Consider the following 22796-nt stretch of genomic DNA (forward strand, 5'->3'; position numbering starts at 1 on the left):
ATTCATATTTTCCATACGTTCGTGTTACGCTGCATAAGAATTGCCTTGTTAACAACGTGATAAGGATTGCATATGGATCAATGAATGAGCATCTGGGAGTACTGTGTGGCCGATTTCAAAAATAATCATTCATAATAGAATGAAGGTTTTTGGTTCGAATATTATATGCATGTTTTAACTTTCTCTCTCTCCAACGGCTCGTGTCATGTGGGGAAAGGAATCCATGTGCCGTTGTCAAAGTGAAATCATAGAGTCGTTGATGATACTATATTGATACGGTGTTAAAAGTTCCGAGATTGAGAGTCACATACTATATTAGAGTTAAGGTTTAATTAGAAAATAAATTGATTAATGCAGAAGTGGTCGTGTGATTTTTTCCTATATTTTTTAGCATGAGGACTGTATCCTGCGAAGAGATATGAACTTGGGACCTAAAATATAAACACACTAATTCACTCAGTAAACGTTAAAGCGAGAATAATTGCATTACACTGATCGATAATACGAAGTTAGACAACGAAGCCGAGTTGACACTAGCATAACTGCGTACGATTGATTGCATTATCCCGATTGTTAAGCCCACCTCGTCAACGAGGCGGGGCCTGATTATCATAAAGGTTGTCATTAACATAACCACACCCACTCGTATATATTAATACGATTACCTCTCGAATTAGCATAATACATACGCATAATTACACAAATTAACATAATTTCAGATAAATTATGCAGATTGCAAATTTCATTTAATTTTCATTATTTTCATAAAATTTTCATAACCCACATATACAACAGTACCGTACGTAGCCAACTGTGCTTATCGGAGGTGATGATAATTTTGTATCGAGTTGTTGCACCGAGATGATTTCCAACTGATAGTTGAATACATCACAATGAGGACGAAGTCTGGCAAGGAAGGGTTCACTCTACCCCGACATCAGTCACAAGAGGGGGGTTGACAGATTCTAGTGGGTGGGAGTTGATCGGTAGCCCAGCAGTTTGTACACACTCAGAACATGGGACCGATTTTCGGCCCATCACTAGTGTTCTCAAAGCAAATCGGTGAAGTGTGGTCACACAAGACTCAATATTAAGTGTTTAGTTTGTTGTACTCCCCCCCCTCCCCCCGCACCTCCGATTGGCATTGTTGGCTACATACGTTTCTAGAGAAGTTAAACGTTCATATGTAGAGACAGTGCTTGTCTGTTGCGGCTAATGGGGGGAGAATGCGCATTTTTGGCAGATAGAGACATGCATAAGAGTGGGTGAAATTGAGATGTCGGGGGCCGTTTTGATTTCGAAGACGCTGGTGGTGCCTTGCCTCTTGGGGAACGATTTTTTTAGCAGAATGCTTTAAATATTTTGCCGGATCAAGCATGTGTCGAGCAACGATTGTTCTTCTTGGGTTCCCCGTATAGGAACACTGTGGCGAACGTTACAGTTCAGGCCTTGGCAAGGGAATCTATAGAGTTCCGCCAGGCACACAAATATTAGTTCCCTTGCGCTACCACAAATGCCTTCAATTGACTGACCCCGAGGTGGGAGTCCTCGTTACACCATCTAACACAGCAACCCATGGGCTTGCGCTAGTGGGGGCGCAGACAATCTTTCCGGTGAATCAGGAACTGTTTTTGCAAGTCCTGAATGTAGGTCTGGGAACAGCTGTGGTCCAGTCGGGTATGGTGTTGGCTCTCGCGATGGCTGCATGTTGTGAGGTTGTCAACTCCAATGTGGGAGATGTCATAGGCGCGGTGCAACTAAGAGCCAAGTTGGATGGGACATGGGAAGATAAATTGTGTGCGGAGAACCCAAATTTATCCCAGGCGTAACGGAACGAACTGCGATCGTTGCTAAGGGAGTTTTCATAAAAAATTCGTCGGAGAAAATTTGACATTGGGCATACTTCCTTGCTGCAAGACCACATCGATATGGGTGATGCAGCTCCTATTCTGCAGAACTCATATCGGATTAGTCCTGTCGAAAAGGAACATGTACATCAGGTGGTGGAGGAAATGTTGGCGGCGGATATAATTTCACTATCAACCAGCCCTTGGGGAGCCCCTGTGGTGTTGGTCAAGAAATAGGATGGAAGCTTACGGTTTTGCATCGACTTTCGTAAATTAAACAAAGTCTTGGTGGCAGATGCTTGCCCACTGCCACTTATGGTCAATTCTCTGGACGCGTTGTCGGGCACTCGGTTCTTCTCCACGTTGGACCTATTCTCGGAGTTTTGGCAACTTCCCCTGGATGAGTCATCCAAACCGAAAATGGGGTGCTGAACGCCTAAGGGACTGTTCCAATTAATTGTCTTCCGATGGGATTGCATTTGTCATCAGCCACTTTCCAGCGACTTATGAGTTCGTCCTGGCAAGACTGCAGTGGGACTCCTGCCTCGTTTACTTGGATGATATAATTGTGTTTGGCTGCACATTCGAGGAGCATTTGCAGAGGTTGCTGGTAGCCTTCTCCAGGGTACGATCGGCTAATCTCAAATTGAAACCCACTGAAACCATATGTGCATCCCCTATATACAGCTCACTGCCAAGCCCTGTGCGGCCAATGTCTGGTGTGTCCGACAAGCTGGGGTAATCGGCCAAGGAAATTGTGCCTCGCGAAAAATTGGTTGTGCCACCCACTGTTTCCAAGTCTGGGGAATCTCAAGAAGCCGCCATGTGTGATAGACCGCTGGCTAGAACCCGGTCAAATTCCTCCGAAGAGTCCAGAAATGAGTCTACCCCTTCAAGATTTTCGTGCAAGCCCTTGTTGCCGGGAGATGCACATAAATCTGCCCAGAGCGATAGACCGGTGTCAAGGACCCGGTTAAAGTGTTTACGATTACGCTAAGAGGATCTCCCAGGGTCACTGCAGGTTGCTTTTTATCTGTGCGCTTTTTTTTCACCCTATCAAGCCTCGGGCGTTGGGTTATTTATATATGCGGTTCATCTGCCCTAATGTTCGTTGGACATAGGGTTACATTTTTATTCCCTGTTGCTGTACATTGTTAGTATGAGCCGAGACGGCCAATTTTTTTGAGAACGCGGGGGGTGGGGGGGGTGTAATGTAGAGACAGTGCGGGTGCAGGATCAGTAGGTGCCCCAGTGGTCACGAGGGGTAATGACAGGGGGGACATGAACAGAGGGTGAGTTGTGAGAAGGGGGGGACCAGCTGGGAAGTACGGGATAGAGAGTTTGAGAAAAGGGGCATGGCCAGGGGTGGAGTGAGGGCCACGTTGGGAATAAGAGGAGGCGAGAGGCAAGGTTCGAGGCTGCCGTGGGATCAGGGTCGACTGTCTTCACGCCATCGCTGTCTTCGCGTCGTCGCCATGCCTGGCCCAAGTTATCTGTGCGCCATCCCTGGCCCTAGTTATCCGTGTCATCCCTGACCAAGTTACCTGCTTGAAGCATCCTTAATAAGAAGTGAAGAAACCTCTACAGTTCGTGTTGTCCGAGAGTCATTACACATGCATAAGTACATTGCAAGCGATGGTCTACATTCATAATTTACAAGGACCAATTACAGTGATCACATGTATGCAAAGCATGAATTTACGAAGTCAGAGATGGCATGGACATTATTCATCAGTGAAGTCGGGTGGCTGATAAGAACACGTCACGGTAACATATCACAATATGTAAGACGGTTGCCACATTTGTAGAGGTGTGACGGGAGGGGGGACACGCGGTTGTAGGGCAGTGGTTACCGACCACCCTGGGGGGCTGTGGGGGATGCTGGGATCCCTCCCGAGCCCCACTCCTGAGTGAGGAACTGTATAAAAGGTGGGACCCGGGGTGCTGGAGTTCAGTTCGACTCAAGCAAGTTGAACAGCCAGTGAAGAGAGAAGACCGACTAGCTAGGCCCTGGAGCTCCCTTGATCCGCTGTCCTTTTGAGGGCCGGGCAAGGCAAGCCAGGGTGTGCGACACCAGAGCCGCGAGGGCCGATGTCCTTCTAAGGGCCGGACTCGTCTGGCCGGTGGTCGGGACCTGCGCCGAAGCTGGGCCAGGTCAGAGAGTTCGGGAGATAGGGCCAGGTGTGAGGGAACCAGGGAGCTAGCGCGTGTAAAGCTGTAGATACGGGTGAAGAGGCCGTTATCTCTTCAAGTATTAGATTCGATACTGTAACAGAAGTGTTTTTAATAAATACGTGTTGCCTCTAAAGAACAGTCTCCGACGTCATTAAGGCCACTACACATTGAAGGCCTGCGTTTGACATGGGACGTGGCTCCAACTTACCGTTAATCAGAAGCAGCTGCACGGTCCCGGAGTAGATTTTACCTCCGCACGTGATTTGGCATTCATAGTGTCCTTCGTCTTGCGCACTCAAGTAGTAGAATGGGAGGCTCCGGCCGTCGGCTGCGATCCTCTTGCCCCATGGCCCCTGAGTCGCCGTTACAACCTGATCGCTTTTTACCTTCGACCACGTGGCTTTGGCAGAGGCGCAGGCAGAGAGTCCATGCTGTGACCCAAAGCCAGAAGCCGCGGGGCATGGCAGCGTGACGTTGAATTTAGCTCGGGACTTCACTCGGACTCGATCTGTGCTGCTTCCTAATGAGAGGGAGTTGGACAATGTCAGCTTTTAAAAAACTATACAACAATAAATCTTGACTTAAAGCTTTCGTGACTGCAGGAATTTATATTATTTGAGTCTTTCGGTAAAATCACGTAGATACGTGGCTTTACCGAAAGACCCAAAGAATATTCGTTTATTTTATTATTTTTTTAACCTATCTACGTTACCGAAAGACCCAAAGAAGAAACAACAAAACTAAAATAAATTTACCAGGTAAGGCCCCACTACTGAGTTATGTGGTAGCTATGTATCAGAAGGAACCTTTGCTATCACAAATGATATCCCCAATGAAGTGGAATATCACGTGGAAATTATTAGCAGCCAAATACACGTAACCCGTGATGTTCATTATAAATGCTGAGAGGAAAACCAGAGGATCTGGAGAAAAATCCACGCGACCATGGGGGGGGGAGAGACATGCAAATTCCAAATAGACAGGTGTCAGGCTCGGGATCGAACCCGCGACCTCCTGTATACACGGCAAGATGAATCTATCTACGTTACCCTTCTGACAATTACCACCTCCATTGTCATCATCATTTATTATTGTAACAACAATAATCATCATCAGCAGCAGCGTTATCACCATTCTCGCACTCATATCATCGTGAACATCACCATCATCACCACCACCATCAATACCATCAGCATTTCAATAATATTTTGTTCGTACCTGTTTCTCTTCAACGTGAACACTACGCTACTAGTTTCCCCAGCTGTGTGCAGGTTCGGGGACTATGTGGTCGGACGTGAGACCACAATTTGTTGTTGTTCTCCTATAAAGTGTTTAGTAATAGTTAGTGTAAAGCACAGTCTGTGATCAACGCACAGTCTGCAATCAATGCTTAGAGCAGCACGCGGCCAACGGAAGGCTCCTCATGCCGCGTTTAAAAAAAATGGTATTTTTTAATATGATTGCCTCTCAGCATCCTCACCGGAGCTATCCCATATATATCTCCAGTTTATGTTTTGTTCCGTTTGGCAGATCTGTACATCTTGTCTACAGATCTCTCATCTATCAATTGTTTACGTCTCTTGTATTCAAATATCCGATATCTTTCTCGTGCATCTCTCTCGTCTCTTGTGATCTGTATCTATTTGTGTCCGGGTGTACAACCTCTGTCTCTCGTTATAGCTTTCATCTGACTAAACTCTAACGATAGAGATAACAGCTATGTTGTCTCTATCTCGTGTTTAAATATCTTTCAACTCGCTCACTTGAGCCAGATGTCTTCTTTCGTATGGCATGTGAGCAACAGCTGCATAGATGATGTCACAGTTCAATGTTAAGTTCATTCAACCAATCCAAGGCAGCGGTAGATGCTGTAAGGATTGTAGCGATACCGTCATCGTGTGTGGCGCGGGATAGCGCAACTCGTGATCGGTGATTTGATGGTCTGGGCTTTACCACAGTCACAGAATGGCGATTATTTGATTTTCCATTTATGGAACAATGATGACGCACATCTCCCGTGCTGCATCCGAGCGCGGTTCAGTGTGGGGTCCACCGGCTGTTGTGAGAAACTGAATCATGGCTACTACCTCGGTCAGGTCCTCGGCGAAAATCGAGTGCGAGCCTAATGCAACATCGATACAAGACGGACTGCGGAAATCTCCCCTCGCAATTGCTTCCTTCTAAAGCGCAGAGATGCGTGTTCCTACGTGTAAGGTGCTTGCACTTGATTTGTATCCAGTCATCTAAAGCTAGAGAAGGATGCTGCTACTGCATCTAAGCTGTACTTAAAGGGTAACCAACGTAACAGAAGTAAGAAAAAGGTTGCAACATAACAGAAGACAGCCAGATGATGATGATGCAGGCAGTGATGAGAAGGAGACTGGGGCACTATTTGGACACATATACTGGATGTAGTAGAATTGACAAACAACAGGGACATTACAAGTGTTGTTATTGTTGCTGTTTAGAAGAGTGGAAGGGACCAGAAACAGGGGAAGACCTAACAGATATTGGCTTGACGACGACGACGTTATGAGAAGAAATTGGTGCTAGAAAGATGTGGCCACTACTTGAGCCATATTGACATTACAAGGCAGAGAGAGGAAAGTGGAAACAACAAAATACGAAATGTGCAGTGGACACCTAACGACGTATCTGGCCATGGTGATCGTGACGACGATGATACACTACACTATACACTACACTTCTATACACTATGCCATACACTACACTATTATACACTACACTATACTTAACACAATACACGGCAATATAATACACTAAGCTATACACATCAATATACATAACATTATACACTACACTGCTACACACTACATTATACACTGCACTTCTATACATTAATGTTGATTTGAAGTTTTCGTGATTGCAGGAATCCATACTCTTTGGTTCTTTCGGTAAAGTCACGTAGGTAGAAAATAATAATAATAATAATATATCACGACGTTTCGATCGCAACACAAGCCTTCGTCAACAGGAAGAAGAAAGAGGGGGACAGCTGCTGAGGCAGACTATTTTAAAAGGTTCAAAATGGGTGTAGCCCAAGGGTCATAAACGGAATGGGCGGGGCTAGTGATGTTAATGTATAGTGTAGTGTATAGTTTAGCATGCTACACTATATATGCTACACTATACCCTACACCACTATACACTACACTATACAAAATACATTACACTATACAAAATACACTACAATACACTAAACTATACACTACAGGCTATCTTCTCCATGAATCGTGATGATGATGATTATGGATCTGTAACTGTGTACGGTGCAACTTAAGTGTTCCTATAGACGAAAAGCTCACACACTCGCCCAAGCCTCAGTCTCCAGCCAGATGGCGATGCCTCGAAGTGTCTCGCTGCGATATGTGGCTATGCCTTGTAGTGTCTCGCTGCAGTGTCTCGTTTCGCCGGTAATTACTACAACAACAAAAAACAGCGGCATCAACATTTTGCCAGAATTGTAAAGAAGTCTTCAAGCTTACAAATTGGCTGTTCCTGGTGGGTGCGGTGCGTCAACGGCACTTCTATTCGTACGATGTAACCCAACAAAAACATGATTATGAATCGCATTGGTCTCGACGGTCAATCCACTTCTGGATGAAGCTGTTCCCATGTCGACTCCACTTCACCTCTCACGTCCCTGCAATGAAACGATCCACCTAAGAAGCTCCATCTCCCTGGGTGGAATTCCCGACGGGACGAGTCCCGTCACACCCCCTTGGCCTCAGCTCCACGACAAATTTCGCCCCAACATCCGCACGGTACTTTCGCCATCGCTTTGAACGATTCGCCCATCCAATGCCGTCCCCCTCTCTCTGTGTGTCTCTGTCTCTCTCTCTCTGTGTCGTTCTACGCACGCATTCCGGCAGTGCTTATCTGCCATCGTTTCAGTTGTCTCTCTTCTTGGACCTTCCGCTAAATGTTCCGCTTTTCCGCACCTCTCACGTCACACCAGGTGGCACGCGCCGATTGTGATCGCTCTTATCTACGGGCACATTGCGTGCGTGTGTGTGTGCGTGCGCGCGTGTGTGTGTGTGTGCGCTTGTCATCGTCAAGTTCAGCTGCACAGCAAACTGATTCCGACCACACGATTCGGGGGTTAGCGGCGAGCGTTAGCGGCGATTGTCAACACCGCGTCACAGCCATACGTCGTCGAGAAACACGAAATAGTATTTAATGTTGTGACGACTGTCATCTCGCCACGGTGCGCGCTAGGAGATGTTAACTACCTCGCCTGGTATACAGGAGGTCGTGGGTTCGATCCCGACCATGACGCCTGCTGCCGTATATTTGGAGTCTGCGTCTCTCTCACTCCCCGTGGTCGCGTGGAATTTTTCTCCGGGTCCTCCACTTTTTCCCCGCCACATTTAGAATCAACACAACGCGATATGATACGAAATGTTATTTAATGTCGTGACCATTGTCTCTCGAGATCAGTTTACTGTCGCTCCGTGTTGCTGTGTGTGGATTTGGCTCCAGGTAAGAAACAGAATATCGCTCACAGGTTCATCAGCTGAGGTTCGCTCGATATGGGCCCGGCACAGGAGCTATCATTATGGTCACGTTTCAGAACCATAATATTGTATTTAGACTGTAGGAGGAATCCGTTGAGCTATGAAGCTCTTTGTACACATGTCACCACGATCCACCAATAACTCATGTTACGGTGATGACGACTTTTTGTAATAACTGATTATGAGTGTGAACGTGTAAATTCGTGAGTTACAGAGAGAAACAGAAGAATAGCACTTGCAAATATATGTATACATATATTAGTTCAGGAATAGGGGACTTTTGTTGAATAATAGAATACATTTACATTCAGAATCAGAATCTGTCTCTATCCAGGAGGAATCCAATGAGCTGTAAAATTATTTGTCACAGATCTCTGGTAGAGATCAGCGAGTTGCAACAACAACAGCAGTAGACCTAGACCACCCCAAGACATAACGAGGTCCCTCAAATCATAATGGCAAAAATAATTACAACGGAGCTGTGTTACGCGTGGTTTGTTCTCCTGTATGGATGTAAAAAAATAAAGTAATTTTTAGATTGAAAACTAATTTCTTTAGAACTGCTGTTTGTTTTTGCTGGGTTAAATTTTGTGTTCTTCCCCCAGTACCTCTGATTAGCACGGTTGGTTATGTACGGTGAAAAATGAGTTCAACACATGTACACTACACTGTACACTACACTAAACGCTACACTATACACTAAATCAGTTTAACATGTTGGCTTTCGCGACCAGTATCATCCACAATGTGTCGTTAAACCCGCCACCATCCGACACAGCCAATTAGTAAGATATGTCACGTACATAGAACATGGCAATTCGTTACTAGTACAGCACACCGGTGTGTTGGAGAGCAAATCCACACCATTTACGATCTGAGTACGACGTTTCGCCAGTAATTGCAACTAGCATCAGTGTTATCCTCCTGTTTCGTTCCTTAAATAGAGGGGTAGATGTGATGGCGTCACTTGTGAGCTCTTCACGTGCGAAGAGGTGGGAAGGGGGGGCGGTTAATGAATGTATATAAATTACAATGGGTATCCATTGCCGGTTGGGTTATGCATATGTAATCAACGTACATTGTGCATGTATATTGATCTTGTACCTCTTGTAATTTGTGTGCACTAAAATAGCAGTACCTCTTATTGTCCCCATTGACGTATGGTGACCTGTATAGACATGTATTTAAACAATGTATTATTTGATTATTCCGTTCCGAACAGCATTAAGCCTAAGTCAGACTGCAACAAAAAAACACTGATAATCTTGATTTGAAGCTGCAGGAATTTATACTTTTTGGTTCTTTCGGTAACGTCACGTAGATAGAAAAAATAATAGATCACGACGTTTAGATCGCAACATAAGCAAGCGTCTGATAATATAAGCATGGTCTTTGAAACTGATTGGTCCACAAAAGGTGCCTTTTTGGCATCCTCTGGTCGAAGGCTCGAAAGAAAGCTGTCTCTGGTGTGGACCAATCAGTTTCAAAGACAATGCTTATATTATCAGTGTGTTTTTGTTTGCATTCTGACCACAAGTATTGTGGTTAATGCAGACATGATTCCTGTTTTGTTGCCAGAAAAAAGGGGGAAACCTATTCTCATATTTTGGTACTGGCAAAGGAGGTCCCATGAAATATTTTGTATTCCTTTGGTGTTATTTAAGTCTCATCCTGATTATTCGTCCTGTCTGCAAAACATCGCATTCGCCACAAATGCATTTAATCCGGGACACACCTTCTGTTGATCGCTGCGGGAATACATATTTAGTACAGGATATGAGATTATGTATTTTATGTACCGTGCCAAATCTGACTCGCATGTTTTGTTTTTCCAAACATCTGGCTCGTTTATCAGTTACTCCCGCAGTGTACGGTATTTTGATCGTTTTAATTACTTGTTCAATTTCAACTCCCGTGTTATTTCATTTACTTTTGGCATTCAGTGCCCTGTTGCATTGTGCATCATTGAACGCTGTTTTAATGTGTTCAATTTAACTTCTCAGACTGTCACCATCTCTGACACTTTTTTAGCCCGATGTATTAGTGTCTTGATGAGAGAGAATTTTTGTGCGGGGTAATGATTTGACTCTGCATTCAGATAGGCGTCATTATGCGTTTTCTTTCGGTAAATTCCGTGTATTATTTTATCAGTCCAGCCACGCCCAAGGAGAATATCCAGAAATGGGAGAATTCTGTGAACTTCCACGGTGAAATGGATGGACGGGTTTTGCGAGTAAAGATGATTTAGAAATCCGTTAAGTGTATCTTTGCCGTGTTACCAGCCCACCAATGTGTCATCCACAAATCTAAACAAGCAGAGGGTTTTAGTGTGCATGAATCACTGGGAACAAATGAGAGCCCATTGCTACTATATCCTTTTGTTTCTAGAAATCACCTTTCCACAATGAACAGGTGTTCTTTAGACAGTGTTCAAAGAGGCGTGGAATATCGTTGGCTTAACCTCTGTTGATTACACTACTAGAAACCACACTATACACAACACTATGCATTACTATACACTACACTAAACACTACAGTATACAATAAACTACTATGCACTACACACTACACTACTATACAGTATACTTCAATATACACTACACTATACACTACAGGCTACACTATACACTACACTATACACTACACTATACACTACTATACACGATTATACACTACACTATACACTACTATACACTACACTATACACTACACTATACACTACTATACACTACACTATACACTACTATACACTACACTATACACTACTATACACTACACACTACACTACTATATACTTCAATATACACTACACTATACACTACACTCTATCCTACACTATACACTACCAAACACTACTACAGTAAGGGAAAAAAGTATTTGATCCCCTGCTGATTTTGTACGTTTGCCCACTGACAAAGAAATGATCAGTCTATAATTTTAATGGTAGGTTTATTTGAACAGTGAGAGACAGAATAACAACAAAAAAATCCGGAAAAACGCATATCAAAATGTTTATAAATTGACTTGCATTTTAATGAGCGAAATAAGTATTTGATCCCTCTGCAAAACATGACTTAGTACTTGGTGGCAAAACCCTCGTTAGCAATCACAGGGGTCAGACGTTTCTTGTAGTTGGCCACCAGGTTTGCACACATCTCAGGAGGGATTTTGTCCCACTCCTCTTTGCAGATCTTCTCCAAGTCATTAAGATTTCGAGGCTGACGTTTGGCAACTCGAACCTTCTGCTCCCTCCACATTTTCTATGGGATTAAGGTCTGGAGACTGGCTAGGCCACTCCAGGACCTTAAAGTGCTTCTTTTTGAGCCACTCCTTTGTTGCCTTGACCGTGTGTTTTGGGTGATTGTAATGCTGGAATACCCATCCACGACCCATTTTCAATGCCCTGGCTGAGGGAAGGAGGTTTTCACCCAAGATTTGACGGTGCATGGCCCCGTCCAACGTCCCTTTGATGCGGTGAAGTTGTCCTGTCCCCTGAGCAGAAAAACACCCCCAAAAGCATAATGTTTCCACCTCCATGTTTGACGGTGTGGATGGTGTTCTTGGGGTCATAGGCAGCATTCCTCCTTCTTCAAACACGGCGAGTTGAATTGATGTCAAAGAGCTCCATTTTGGTCTTATCTGACCACAACACTTTCACCCAGTTGTCCTCTGAATCATTCAGATGTTCATTGGCAAACTACAGACAGGCATGTATATGTGCTTTCTTGAGCAGGGGGACCTTGCCGGAGCTGCAGGATTTCAGTCCTTCACGGTGTAGTGTGTTACCAATTGTTTTCTTGGTGACTATGGTCCCAGCTGCCTTGAGATCATTGACAAGATCCTCCCGTGTAGTTATGGGCTGATTCCTCACCGTTCTCATGATCATTGCAACTCCACGAGGTGAGATCTTGCATGGAGCCCCAGGCCGAGGGAGATTGACAGTTCTTTTGTGTTTCTTCCATTTGTGAATAATCGCACCAACTGTTGTCACGTTATGTGACCTCCTTTGCCAGTAACAAGATATAGTAATAGGTTTAACCCTTTAAACTGGCAGAAAAACTGACACCTTTATTTAAGGCATCATGTTTGCAATAACCACAACACAAGCAGTCAAAATGCAAACAAAAGAGACAACTCTGATAATAATATGCACTGTCCTTGAATTTGATTGGTCCACACCCGAGACGGCTTTTCTTAGAGACTAGTCTCCACTGGTGTTGGACCAGAAGATGCCAAAAGGCGTACAACTCAAAAACAGCGCACTATCAGAGTATTGAGGGCTCGGGGTGAGCATTTACATTTTGTTTGCATTTTGACTGCTTGTGTTGTGGTTATTGCAAACATGATGCCTTGAATAAAGGTGTCAGTTTTTGTGCCAGTTAAAAGGGTTAAACCTATTACTATATCTTGTTACTGGCAAAGGAGGTCTCATAATGTAAATGCTCACCCCGAGCCCTCAATACTCTGATAGTGCGCTGTTTTTGAGTTGTACGCCTTTTGGCGTCTTCTGGTCCAACACCAGTGGAGACGAGGCTCTAAGAAAAGCCGTCTCGGGTGTGGACCAATCAAATTCAAGGACAGTGCATATTATTATCCGACGACCCCGGCAAATGGTGGCAGCCTTGGTATTATGGGTTGTATGGTTGCGACGATTCAAATTGGGGAAGTGAGCATTACGGGGAATGTCTTGGTTTCTACGGCCTTGGCGGTACCGTGTTTACTGGGCACGGATTTTTTGCAAAGGATGCCGCTTAAAATTTCGATAGAGAAAGGGTGTTTGGAATTGCCATCGGGGAATTTTTTGGGAATGCCTTCTAAGCTCACGGCTGCGAACGCCGTGGTGCAGGCCGTGGTGAGCCGCACCGTTCGCGTTCCGCCAGCGACTCAGATGCTTGTGCCGCTGCGCTTTAAGAAACAGTTGCCATTCGATGAGCAACAGGAGGGTATATTGCTGACGCCCTCAAATGCTGTATCTCGGATGCCCACCTTGGTAGGGGCTTTGACTATTGTACCGGCAAATTGCGACCCTTTCATACAAATTGTAAACGTGGGACACGAACCGGTTGTCATTCGGGAGGGTACCACGTTGGCGCATGCAACGGCAGTGCCGGGTCCGGAGGGGGAGGCGTGTTTGGTAATGGGACAGAGTGAGATGTTGTCGGGTGATGGAGATGATCCGGACTGGTTGCGAGATCTTCATATGCAAAACCCCGAACTAACGCCTGTGCAATGGTCACGTCTTCATGGGTTGCTCGTGGAATTTAAAGATGTGTTCAGTTCAGGTAAATATGACGTGGGTCGTGCGTCATTGTTGCGGCATCACATTGATACTGGGAATGCACCCCCAATCAGATTGAATACCCATTGTGTAAGTCCGCTGGACAAAGATTGTATTCGGCGAGCCGTTGATGAGATGTTAGAACAGGAGATCATTTCTCCTTCATCCAGCCCGTGGGGAGCTCCTATTGTACTCGTTAAAAAGCGCAATGGGGCCATGCGATTTTGTATTGACTACCGAAAACTGAACAAGATTTCTGTGGCGGAAGCGTATCCACTCCCACGTATTGATGATTCGCTAGACGCCCTGTCCGGCGCGAAAAATTTTTCGACCCTCGATCTGTTGTGGGGCTTTTGGCAATTGCCCCTGGATGAAGAGTCTAAACCTAAAACCGCTTTTCGAACACCACAAGGGTTTTGATTTAAAGCTTTCGTGACTGCAGTAATTCATATTCTTAGTTTTTTCGGTAAAGTCACGTTGAAGAGAAACAACAAAATAACAAAATATATATAAAACAATAAAAAATTCTCACGACGTTTCGACCATAACTCAAACGGTCATCATCAGGTGTGTCGGTTTGTTGTTTCTCTTCAACGTGACTTTACCGAAAAAACTAAGAATACCACAAGGGTTGTTCCAATTCAATGTACTCCCGATGGGGCTCCACTCTGCGCCGGCCACCTTCCAACGATTGATGGAACTCGTGTTGTCAGGACTGCAGTGGGAGTCGTGCTCAATATATCTGGACGACATCATTTTTTTCAGGTAAGGATTTTGACGAACATTTGCAACAGTTGCGCGCCGTTTTTGGCCGAGTGCGGCACGCTGGATTGAAATTTAATCCCCAAAAATGCCATTTGTTAAGGACGTCGGTTAAATATTTGGGGCACGTTGTTAGCGCGTCTGGGGTGGCCACTGATCCAGAGAAGACGAGTTGCGTGCGAACGTGGCCAGTACCGAAAACGGTAGGGGAGGTGCGTAGCTTCGTGGGCTTCGCGTCGTATTACCGACAATTTGTTAAGGATTTTGCCACAATTGCAAGGCCGTTGCACACGCTCACCAGTAAGGGTGTAAAATTTCAGTGGGGAGATGTGGTACAACGATCGTTTGAAGCGCTGCGGGCCGCGTTGGCGGACGCACCGCCCCTTGGATACCCGGATTTTACGAAAACCTTTATTCTTGACACAGATGCCAGTGATACGGGCATAGGCGCGGTTTTGTCGCAAATGGTTGACGGTGTTGAAAAAGTTGTGGCATATGGCAGCCTGGTGTTGTCCCCGGCTGAACAGAAGTATTGTGTAACACGCAGGGAGTTGCTGGCCATCGTGCACTTTGTTCGACTGTACCGACCGTATTTGTACGGCAGAGATTTTTTGATTCGCACTGATCACTCGGCACTACAGTACTCGTTGCGAGTTGACCAGCTGTCAGGACAGATGGCCCGTTGGCTCGAGACCCTCCAGGAGTACTCTTTCACGATCCAGCATAGAAAGGGAATGCGTCATGTTAACGCTGACGCCTTGTCAAGATTGCCGCGACCGACTGTCGGTGTGCGGAGGGCTCACTGCGTTGCGGTCCGCCGCTGCAGGACGTTCCGTCAATGGTCGCTGCAGCGGATTCAGAAGTGATTCCTGCGGTGGGATCGTGTTTGTTGGGGTTGACGTTAGGTCAGTGGAAACGGTTGCAGGTGGATGACTCCTCCCTGACCAGGATGAGGCTTCGTGCCTCTCACTCAAGGGGATCAAAAGATCGCCCCTTTCTAAAACTTGTCGATGGTCTCCTCTTTCGCTGGGATGTTGAAGGACAGAAGTTTTGTATTGTTGTTCCGATTGCATTGCGCGGAAAACTCATTAGTGATGCTCATGACAAATTGATGCATTTGGGGGAGAAGAAGACCGCGTTGACCTTCGGGAAAGATTTCTATTGGCCGGGGATGTATAACGATGTTCCATTGATTTGTAAAAACATGCCATGAATGTGCGCGGAGGAAGGCGCCGGCGCGACCCTATCATGTACCGTTGCAATCGATACAGGTTTCGCGTGTCAACGAAATTGTCGCCCTAGATATATTGGGTCCGTTTCCCATCACCCCTGCTCATCGGGGTGGAGCACCTTACTCGCTGGCCTATGGCATGGCCACTGGTGGACCAATCCGCGGCGTCGATCGCAGAGGCTTTCTTGCAGGGATATGTTTTCGATAAGGGCATCCCGGAGCATTTGCTCACTGATCAGGTCAGAAATTTTTTGTCACGATTGATTAAGGAGGTGTATGATTCATTAGGGACCAAAAAGATTCGAACGTCCCCGTACCACCCGCAAACTGACGGGATGGTCGAGCGCCTACATAGGACGCCGACGTCTATGCTTTGCCACCAGGTTAATGCTTCACAGGATTGGGACCTGGATGTTGCGGCGACGCTGGCCGCTTATAAACTGGCCCCGCATGCCTCGACGGGGTACTCACCGTTTTATTTGATGTATGGGCGCGAAACCGGAAGCGCCGGCCTTGGTCAAATTGGGTATACAGAAACAAGGGAAGTCATCGACGGTGCCTGCTCCTATGCAGGTGGCATTGGACCATCTTCGAGAGGCTCGGGAGGCCTCGTTGGGTAACACGGCGCGATGACAAGCTGCCAACGAATGGTTGTATGGTACGCAGCGGCCCCGAGAGCTGTGGTGTGTTGGAGACAAAGCGTGGTTACATTGCCCCATGGTACCGGTGGGAACGTCTCCATAGTTCCATCGGCCCTGGCAGGGGCCCGTTGAGGTTGTTGAGGTTCTCCAAGACCAAAGTGTACGAATTCGATTTGGTCGTCGGATATGGTATGTTTTTCCCGTCGCGCCTTAAGAAGTTTGTATTGCCGTATGACGCGTCATCTCCCATCCCAGAGCGGCCTGTATTGGATGTGTCCGACGAGCCTGTGAGGAGGTCGCATGTGTACGTCCTCAGAAATCTGCCTCCCGTGTGCCTGCAGGACCATCCCTATTGACTCGACGAGGGGGTTCTGGCAGGTTTGCTGGCCGGACGCCGGTTGACCGGCCGCAACCTCGAAATGCTGTCCGGCCCGAGCATGGACGAAGGACGGTCCCGCCAGCAGAGGGTCGCTGGGACAGGGACGGGTGTACATCGAGGACCAGAAGCAGCTCTCACTTAACAGAGGAGCGTGGCCCGCCCTTGCCCCACAGTGTCCCGTGTAGGGGAAATGGGCCGGCAGCTGGAACTCGCTCCCGAGGACGGACCTTCCATTGACTTTGCGTGTTGCAGTTCTTGTACAAAGTTGTTGTGTTGTTTCGTTGTTATGTCCGCGGTACTCCACTACTCCGAATTCGAAGTATCGTCGTAGCCAGGGCGGCTAGATTTTTTTTATCCTGGCGGGGGGGGGGGTGATGTAGTGGAGTATGAAGGTGTGTTGTGGAAACTGCATGATTGCATGATCACAAGGACATTGTGGGTTATCTGGGGTCAGCCTGTGGAGAAGGCGAAAACAGTGTGGGTCGTGTTAGGACAGCCAGGTGCAAAGGCTGGGATGATGAGGTAACGGTTGGGCCAATTAAGCCAGAGGATCAGCAACGGCGGTAATTGGCTGTGGCTGTTGTCAAGGGCGAGGAGGCGTCGAGATGTCTGGAGAAAGGCAGGTGTTTGAGGACGCGAAGCGTGCAGAGGCACGCAGGCTAATTAATTAGTGATAATGAGAATGGGGATAAATTGGGGGAGACACACAAAGAGCGGGGAGTTGGAGTTGGGAGCTGCACAAGGAAGACGTGGAGTTAGAAACAGAGTAGAAACAGAGTTTGCAAACGGAGTTTGGAGACGGAGTTTGGAGACGGAGTTTGGAGACGGAGTTTGGAGACGGAGTTTGGAGACGGAGTTTGGAGACGGAGTTGGAACAGAGTGTGAAGCAAGACGAAGTCGTTAGCAGTGGAGTGAGCATAGCGATAGCGAAGCTGAAGCAAGACGAAGTAGTTAGCAGTGGAGTGAGCATAGTGATAGTGGAGCTGAAAACGCTGTGTGCGGAGTGTGCGAAGTCGCTGTGTGCGAAGACGCTGTGTGCGGAGGAGCTGAGGAGAATAGCCAGCAGTGGAGAGAGCGTAGTGATAGCGGAGCTGAAGACGCTGTGTGCGGAGTTGCTGAACGGGGAGTCGCTGAGTGCGAAGCAAGTTAAGTGATAGTGGGGAGACAAAGGTGGTGAGCGAGACGAGCGGAGCACGGTGAGCGAGCCGTCGTGATCAGGATACTGTGGAGTGTGGAAGACATGTTGAATGTTGTAAATTAAGCGGTGTTCGAAGAAAGACAGAAGTTGTCCGCGTAAAGTCGAACACTACACAAACATGATGCCTTGAATAAAGGTGTCAGTTTTTGTGCCAGTTAAAAGGGTTAAACCTAATACTATATGTTGTCACCTTCTCACCAAGCTGCTTGGCAATGGTCTTGTACCCCATTGCAGCCTTGTGTAGGTCTACAATCTTGTCCCTGACATCCTTGGAGAGCTCTTTGGTCTTGGCCATGGTGGAGAGTTTAGAATCTGATTGATTGATTGATTCCGTGGACAGGTGTCTTTTATATAGGTAACAAGATGAGATTAGGAGCATTCCCTTTAAGAGTGTGCTCCTAATCTCAGCTCGTTATCTGTATAAAAGACACCTGGGAGCCAGAAATATTTCTGATTGAGAGGGAGTCAAATACATATTTCCTCATTAAAATGCAAATTAATTTATAACATTTTGACATGCCTTTTTCTGGATGTTGTTGTTGTTATTCTGACTCTCACTGTTCAAATAAACCTACCATTAAAATTATAGACTGATCATTTCTTTGTCAGTGAGCAAACGTACAAAATCAGCAGGGGATCAAATACAATTTTTCCCTCACTGTATACACTACACTATAGACTACACTACTATATACTTCAATATACACTACACTATACACTACACTATATGCTATACACTACTATACACTACACTATACACATCACTATACACTACACACTACACTACTATATACTTCAATATACACTACACTATACACTACAATATATGCTACACTATACACTATTATACACTATACACTACACTATACACTACTATACACTACACTATACACTACACTATACACTACACTATACACTACACTATACACTACTATACACTAAAATACACTACACTACACACTAGACTACTATATACTTCAATATACACTACACTATATGCTACACTCTACACTACTATTGTTGTGTATATAGGTGTTATGAAAATTGATGAAAATAATGAAAATTAAATGAAATTTGCATAATTTATCCGAAATTATGTTAATTTGTGTAATTATGCGCATAAATTATGATGATTCAAGAGATAATCGTATTAATTTATGCGAGTGGGCGTGGTTAGGATAATGCAGGTCGTTATGGATTATCAGGTCGAGCCTCGGTGACTAGGATTGTGTTATGAATTTGAATGACGCAATTAATCGTATGCAGTGACGCAGGCGTTGTGAACGTGAATGAGAGAGAGTCGATTCGACTCTGCTCTTTAATTCCGTATTATCGATAAGGATACGATTACTCTCGATTGATCATTACGAATTATGTGTGTTATGGATTATGTGTGGTGATAGTGTGCTTATGATAGGTTCCCAGGATTCAGATCTCATACGCAGAACAATATTATGCAGAATTTCAGGAAGAATCACACACAAACCTTCTGCTTTAATCAATTTTATTTCTAGCTAACTTAAATTTTTGGATAATATGAAAACTCAATCTCGGGATTTTGGAATTTCAACACAGCATTAACATGATACCATCACGATTGCGTTGTTTCACCTCGATAGCGGCACCTGTGGTTAATTCCCGACGCGTAACGCAATCGATCGGTTGTTGAGAGAGAGATTAAAAACATGCGAACTATTCTATCAAAACCTTAACCTTATAATATGCAAACTCGTATTCTTGAATGATTACACAACACGGCACTCGGTCTTTGATTCGTATCGAATCCTTAACACATTCTGATATGCGAAATTATTATGCTTGAAATCGTCAGCACAGTACCACGGCGATGTTCGTTCATTGATTCATCAACGATTATGCAATTAAAGCGTTCGACTGAAATAATTCTGATTGCCTCATCAACGTAACTCAATAGCTGGCGATGTTTTTCGTTATCAGCTAATAGTTGACGCAGTTATCATGAGTCTTGTATGTTTAATGGGAGGGTTGTTGATTTCTTGTGTTGAGCAAACGCCTAGGTTGATTTCCTTGTCAAAAAAAATGTTTGTTCGTTGTGTAGCGGTGGGGCAGTGAGGAGGGAGTGTGGGGGAGGGGCATACGAACGACTGCCAGTTTCTGTCCACCGCTGGCTGGATGAGTCAGCACGACGCTCGCCGTCGTCGCGCCGATGGGTGTTGAGTGCGGGGCCGCTTCCCTCTCAGCCCTGGTGACGCGAAGTTGCGCGCTGTAGCACGCTAGTGGCACGCTGTTGGCACGCGCTGGTGCTGGTGCTGGTGGCACGCTGGTGGCGCGCTGTTGGCACGCGCTGGTGCTGATGCTGGTGCTGATGGCACGCTGGTGGCGCGCGCTCCCTCTCCTTGAACATGCGCGAACGCGCCCGTGCTGGTTTGCTGATAGCAGTTTCTCTCCACTGCTGGCTGAGCTGCTGCACGCTCTTGCTTGGCGTTGCTGGCCGCGCTCTTTCTCCTTGAAGATGCGCGAACGCGCCCGTGCTGATTCGCTGACAGCAGTTTCCTCCACTGCTGGATGAGCTGCGCCGGTGCGCGCTCTTTCCGCTGCTGTAGTATCTGACGCTGCGCTCGCGGGCGACAGGTCAAGTTTTTCTTCTGCTGAGTGAGCCGAGTCGCACGCGCTCTCTTTGTTGAGGTTGTTGGCGGCTCTCTGACAGCAGGTTTCCTCCACTGCTGTATGACTCAAGTCGCACGCGCTTGGTCACTGGTTTGCTGAAGTTGTTGGTGGCTGCTCGTGCTTTTCCGCTGCTGGTTGAGCCACGTTGCACGTGCTTTCTTTGTGGAGATGCTCGAGCGCTCTCAGCGCTGATTCGCTGATACTTTGTTGGCGGCTGGCCAAGCTTTTTCTTCAGTTGAGTGAGTTGAGTCGCACGTGCTCTCTCTGTTGAAGTGCGCGAACGCGCCCGTGCTGGTTCGCTGACAGCAGGTTTCCTCCACTGCTGTATGACTCACTTTTGTTGATACATCGCGACTCAGCGATCCTCGCTACTCAGCGAGGCTCGGAGCCAGCCGCTCCATGCGACTGCTGGTCCTGTGGACGTCTTGACTCGCTGATCTGTCTTGACTCTTGACTTAACTTCACTGACTTTTGAAAATGCGGCTGACCGTTATATTCAAAGACAATTCTCTCTGCGCAGAGGAAAAGGGGGGGGGGGGGGGGGGGTCTGTGTGTGTGAGTTCGTGTGTGTGTGTACAGATGGCTCCTGCGATAACGATCTGTTTGCCCTGGCGTGAAATTCCTCTCTCGAGCTCTTCGGGAGAGACAAATGTGGTCGGGGTTGCTTGGGATATTGTTTAAACTCTTTCGTAAGTTTGCCCGTTCGCCTCATTCCTTCTCGATAACCTTTGATGTGACTCGGTATTTTGTCTCCAAGCTTTGTTTTAACAGTAAAAGTATTAAAGGTGAAAATCATTTGATAGCGAATTAATTATTGGATAATAATTCACTGATGTATCTGGTGGCCTGGTCTTGATTGGAGTGAGCGCGAGGACCGCTAACTTTAGCTTATTCTTGTTATTGCATTTTAAATTTGAACCGTTGTTTTAATGACAAAGGAAAAAAATATATATGGTTTAACCCGTGGGCGTCCTCGTTTCTGGCTTGCGGAGGGCTTCCCTCTGCGTGACCTCCCTTAGGGCACATCAAACTCTTGTTCATCTGGAGATCTTCGCAGAGAGCTGCTAACATCCTCGCCTCGAGAGTTTTATTATTTATTGATTTATTAATGGCCTGTTTATGACCGACATCTGGTTTTTCGTGTGCCTGGCTTACGGGTTTTATTGATTATTTTTTTTCGTTTGTTAAAAAAGAAATATGATATATATAACGGCAAATATTATTGTTAATATCAATTTTGGAAAAGGCTCATATACAACACTATACACTATACACCACACTACACTATACACCACACTACACTATACACTACACTATACACTACACTATACACTACCATACACTACACCATACACTACACTATATGCTGCACTATACACTACACACTACACTATACACTACACTATTCATTACACTATACACACTGCTATACACACTACTATACACTACATTATACAATACACTATAAACTACATTATACACTACTAAACACTACATTATACTACTATACACTACAATATACTACTATTCACAACACTACACTATACACTACTATACACTCTACTATACACGACACTATACACTACATTATAAACTACTATACACTACACTATACACTACACTATACACTACATTGTACACTACTATACACTACACAATACACTACTATACACTACACTATACATTACTATACACTACACTATACACTACTATACACTACACTACACTGTACACTACACTACACTATACACTACACTATAGACTACTCACTACTATACACTGCACTATACCCTACACTATATGCTGCACTATACACTACACTATACACTACTCGCTACTATACACTACACTATACACTACACTACACTTTACACTACACTACACTATACACTACACTTTACACTACACTACACTATGCACTACACTACTATACACTACTATACACTACTATACACCACTACACACTACACTGTACACTACACTATGCACTACACACTACACTATACACTACACTATACACTACTATACACTACACTACTATACACTACACTATACACTATTATGCACTACACTATACACTACACTATACATTACTATACAC

The 22796-nt window shown here is 45.6% G+C and overlaps 1 protein-coding gene across 1 annotated transcript in view; it reads right to left on the reverse strand.

Moving 5' to 3' along the window:
- Nucleotides 1–22796, reverse strand: part of LOC116957395 (uncharacterized) — a 53446-nt gene that overhangs the window by 23755 nt on the left and 6895 nt on the right. Inside the window, exon 2 of the mRNA XM_076055860.1 lies at nt 4231–4542. Within this exon, the coding sequence (XP_075911975.1) occupies nt 4231–4542 (312 nt within the window). The remainder of the gene's footprint in view (nt 1–4230; nt 4543–22796) is intronic.

This window comes from Petromyzon marinus, chromosome 73 (assembly GCF_048934315.1).
Source record: "Petromyzon marinus isolate PM22_M1 ecotype Great Lakes invasive population chromosome 73, UKy_Petmar_22M1.pri1.0, whole genome shotgun sequence".
Classification (NCBI taxonomy): Eukaryota; Metazoa; Chordata; class Hyperoartia; order Petromyzontiformes; family Petromyzontidae; genus Petromyzon; species Petromyzon marinus.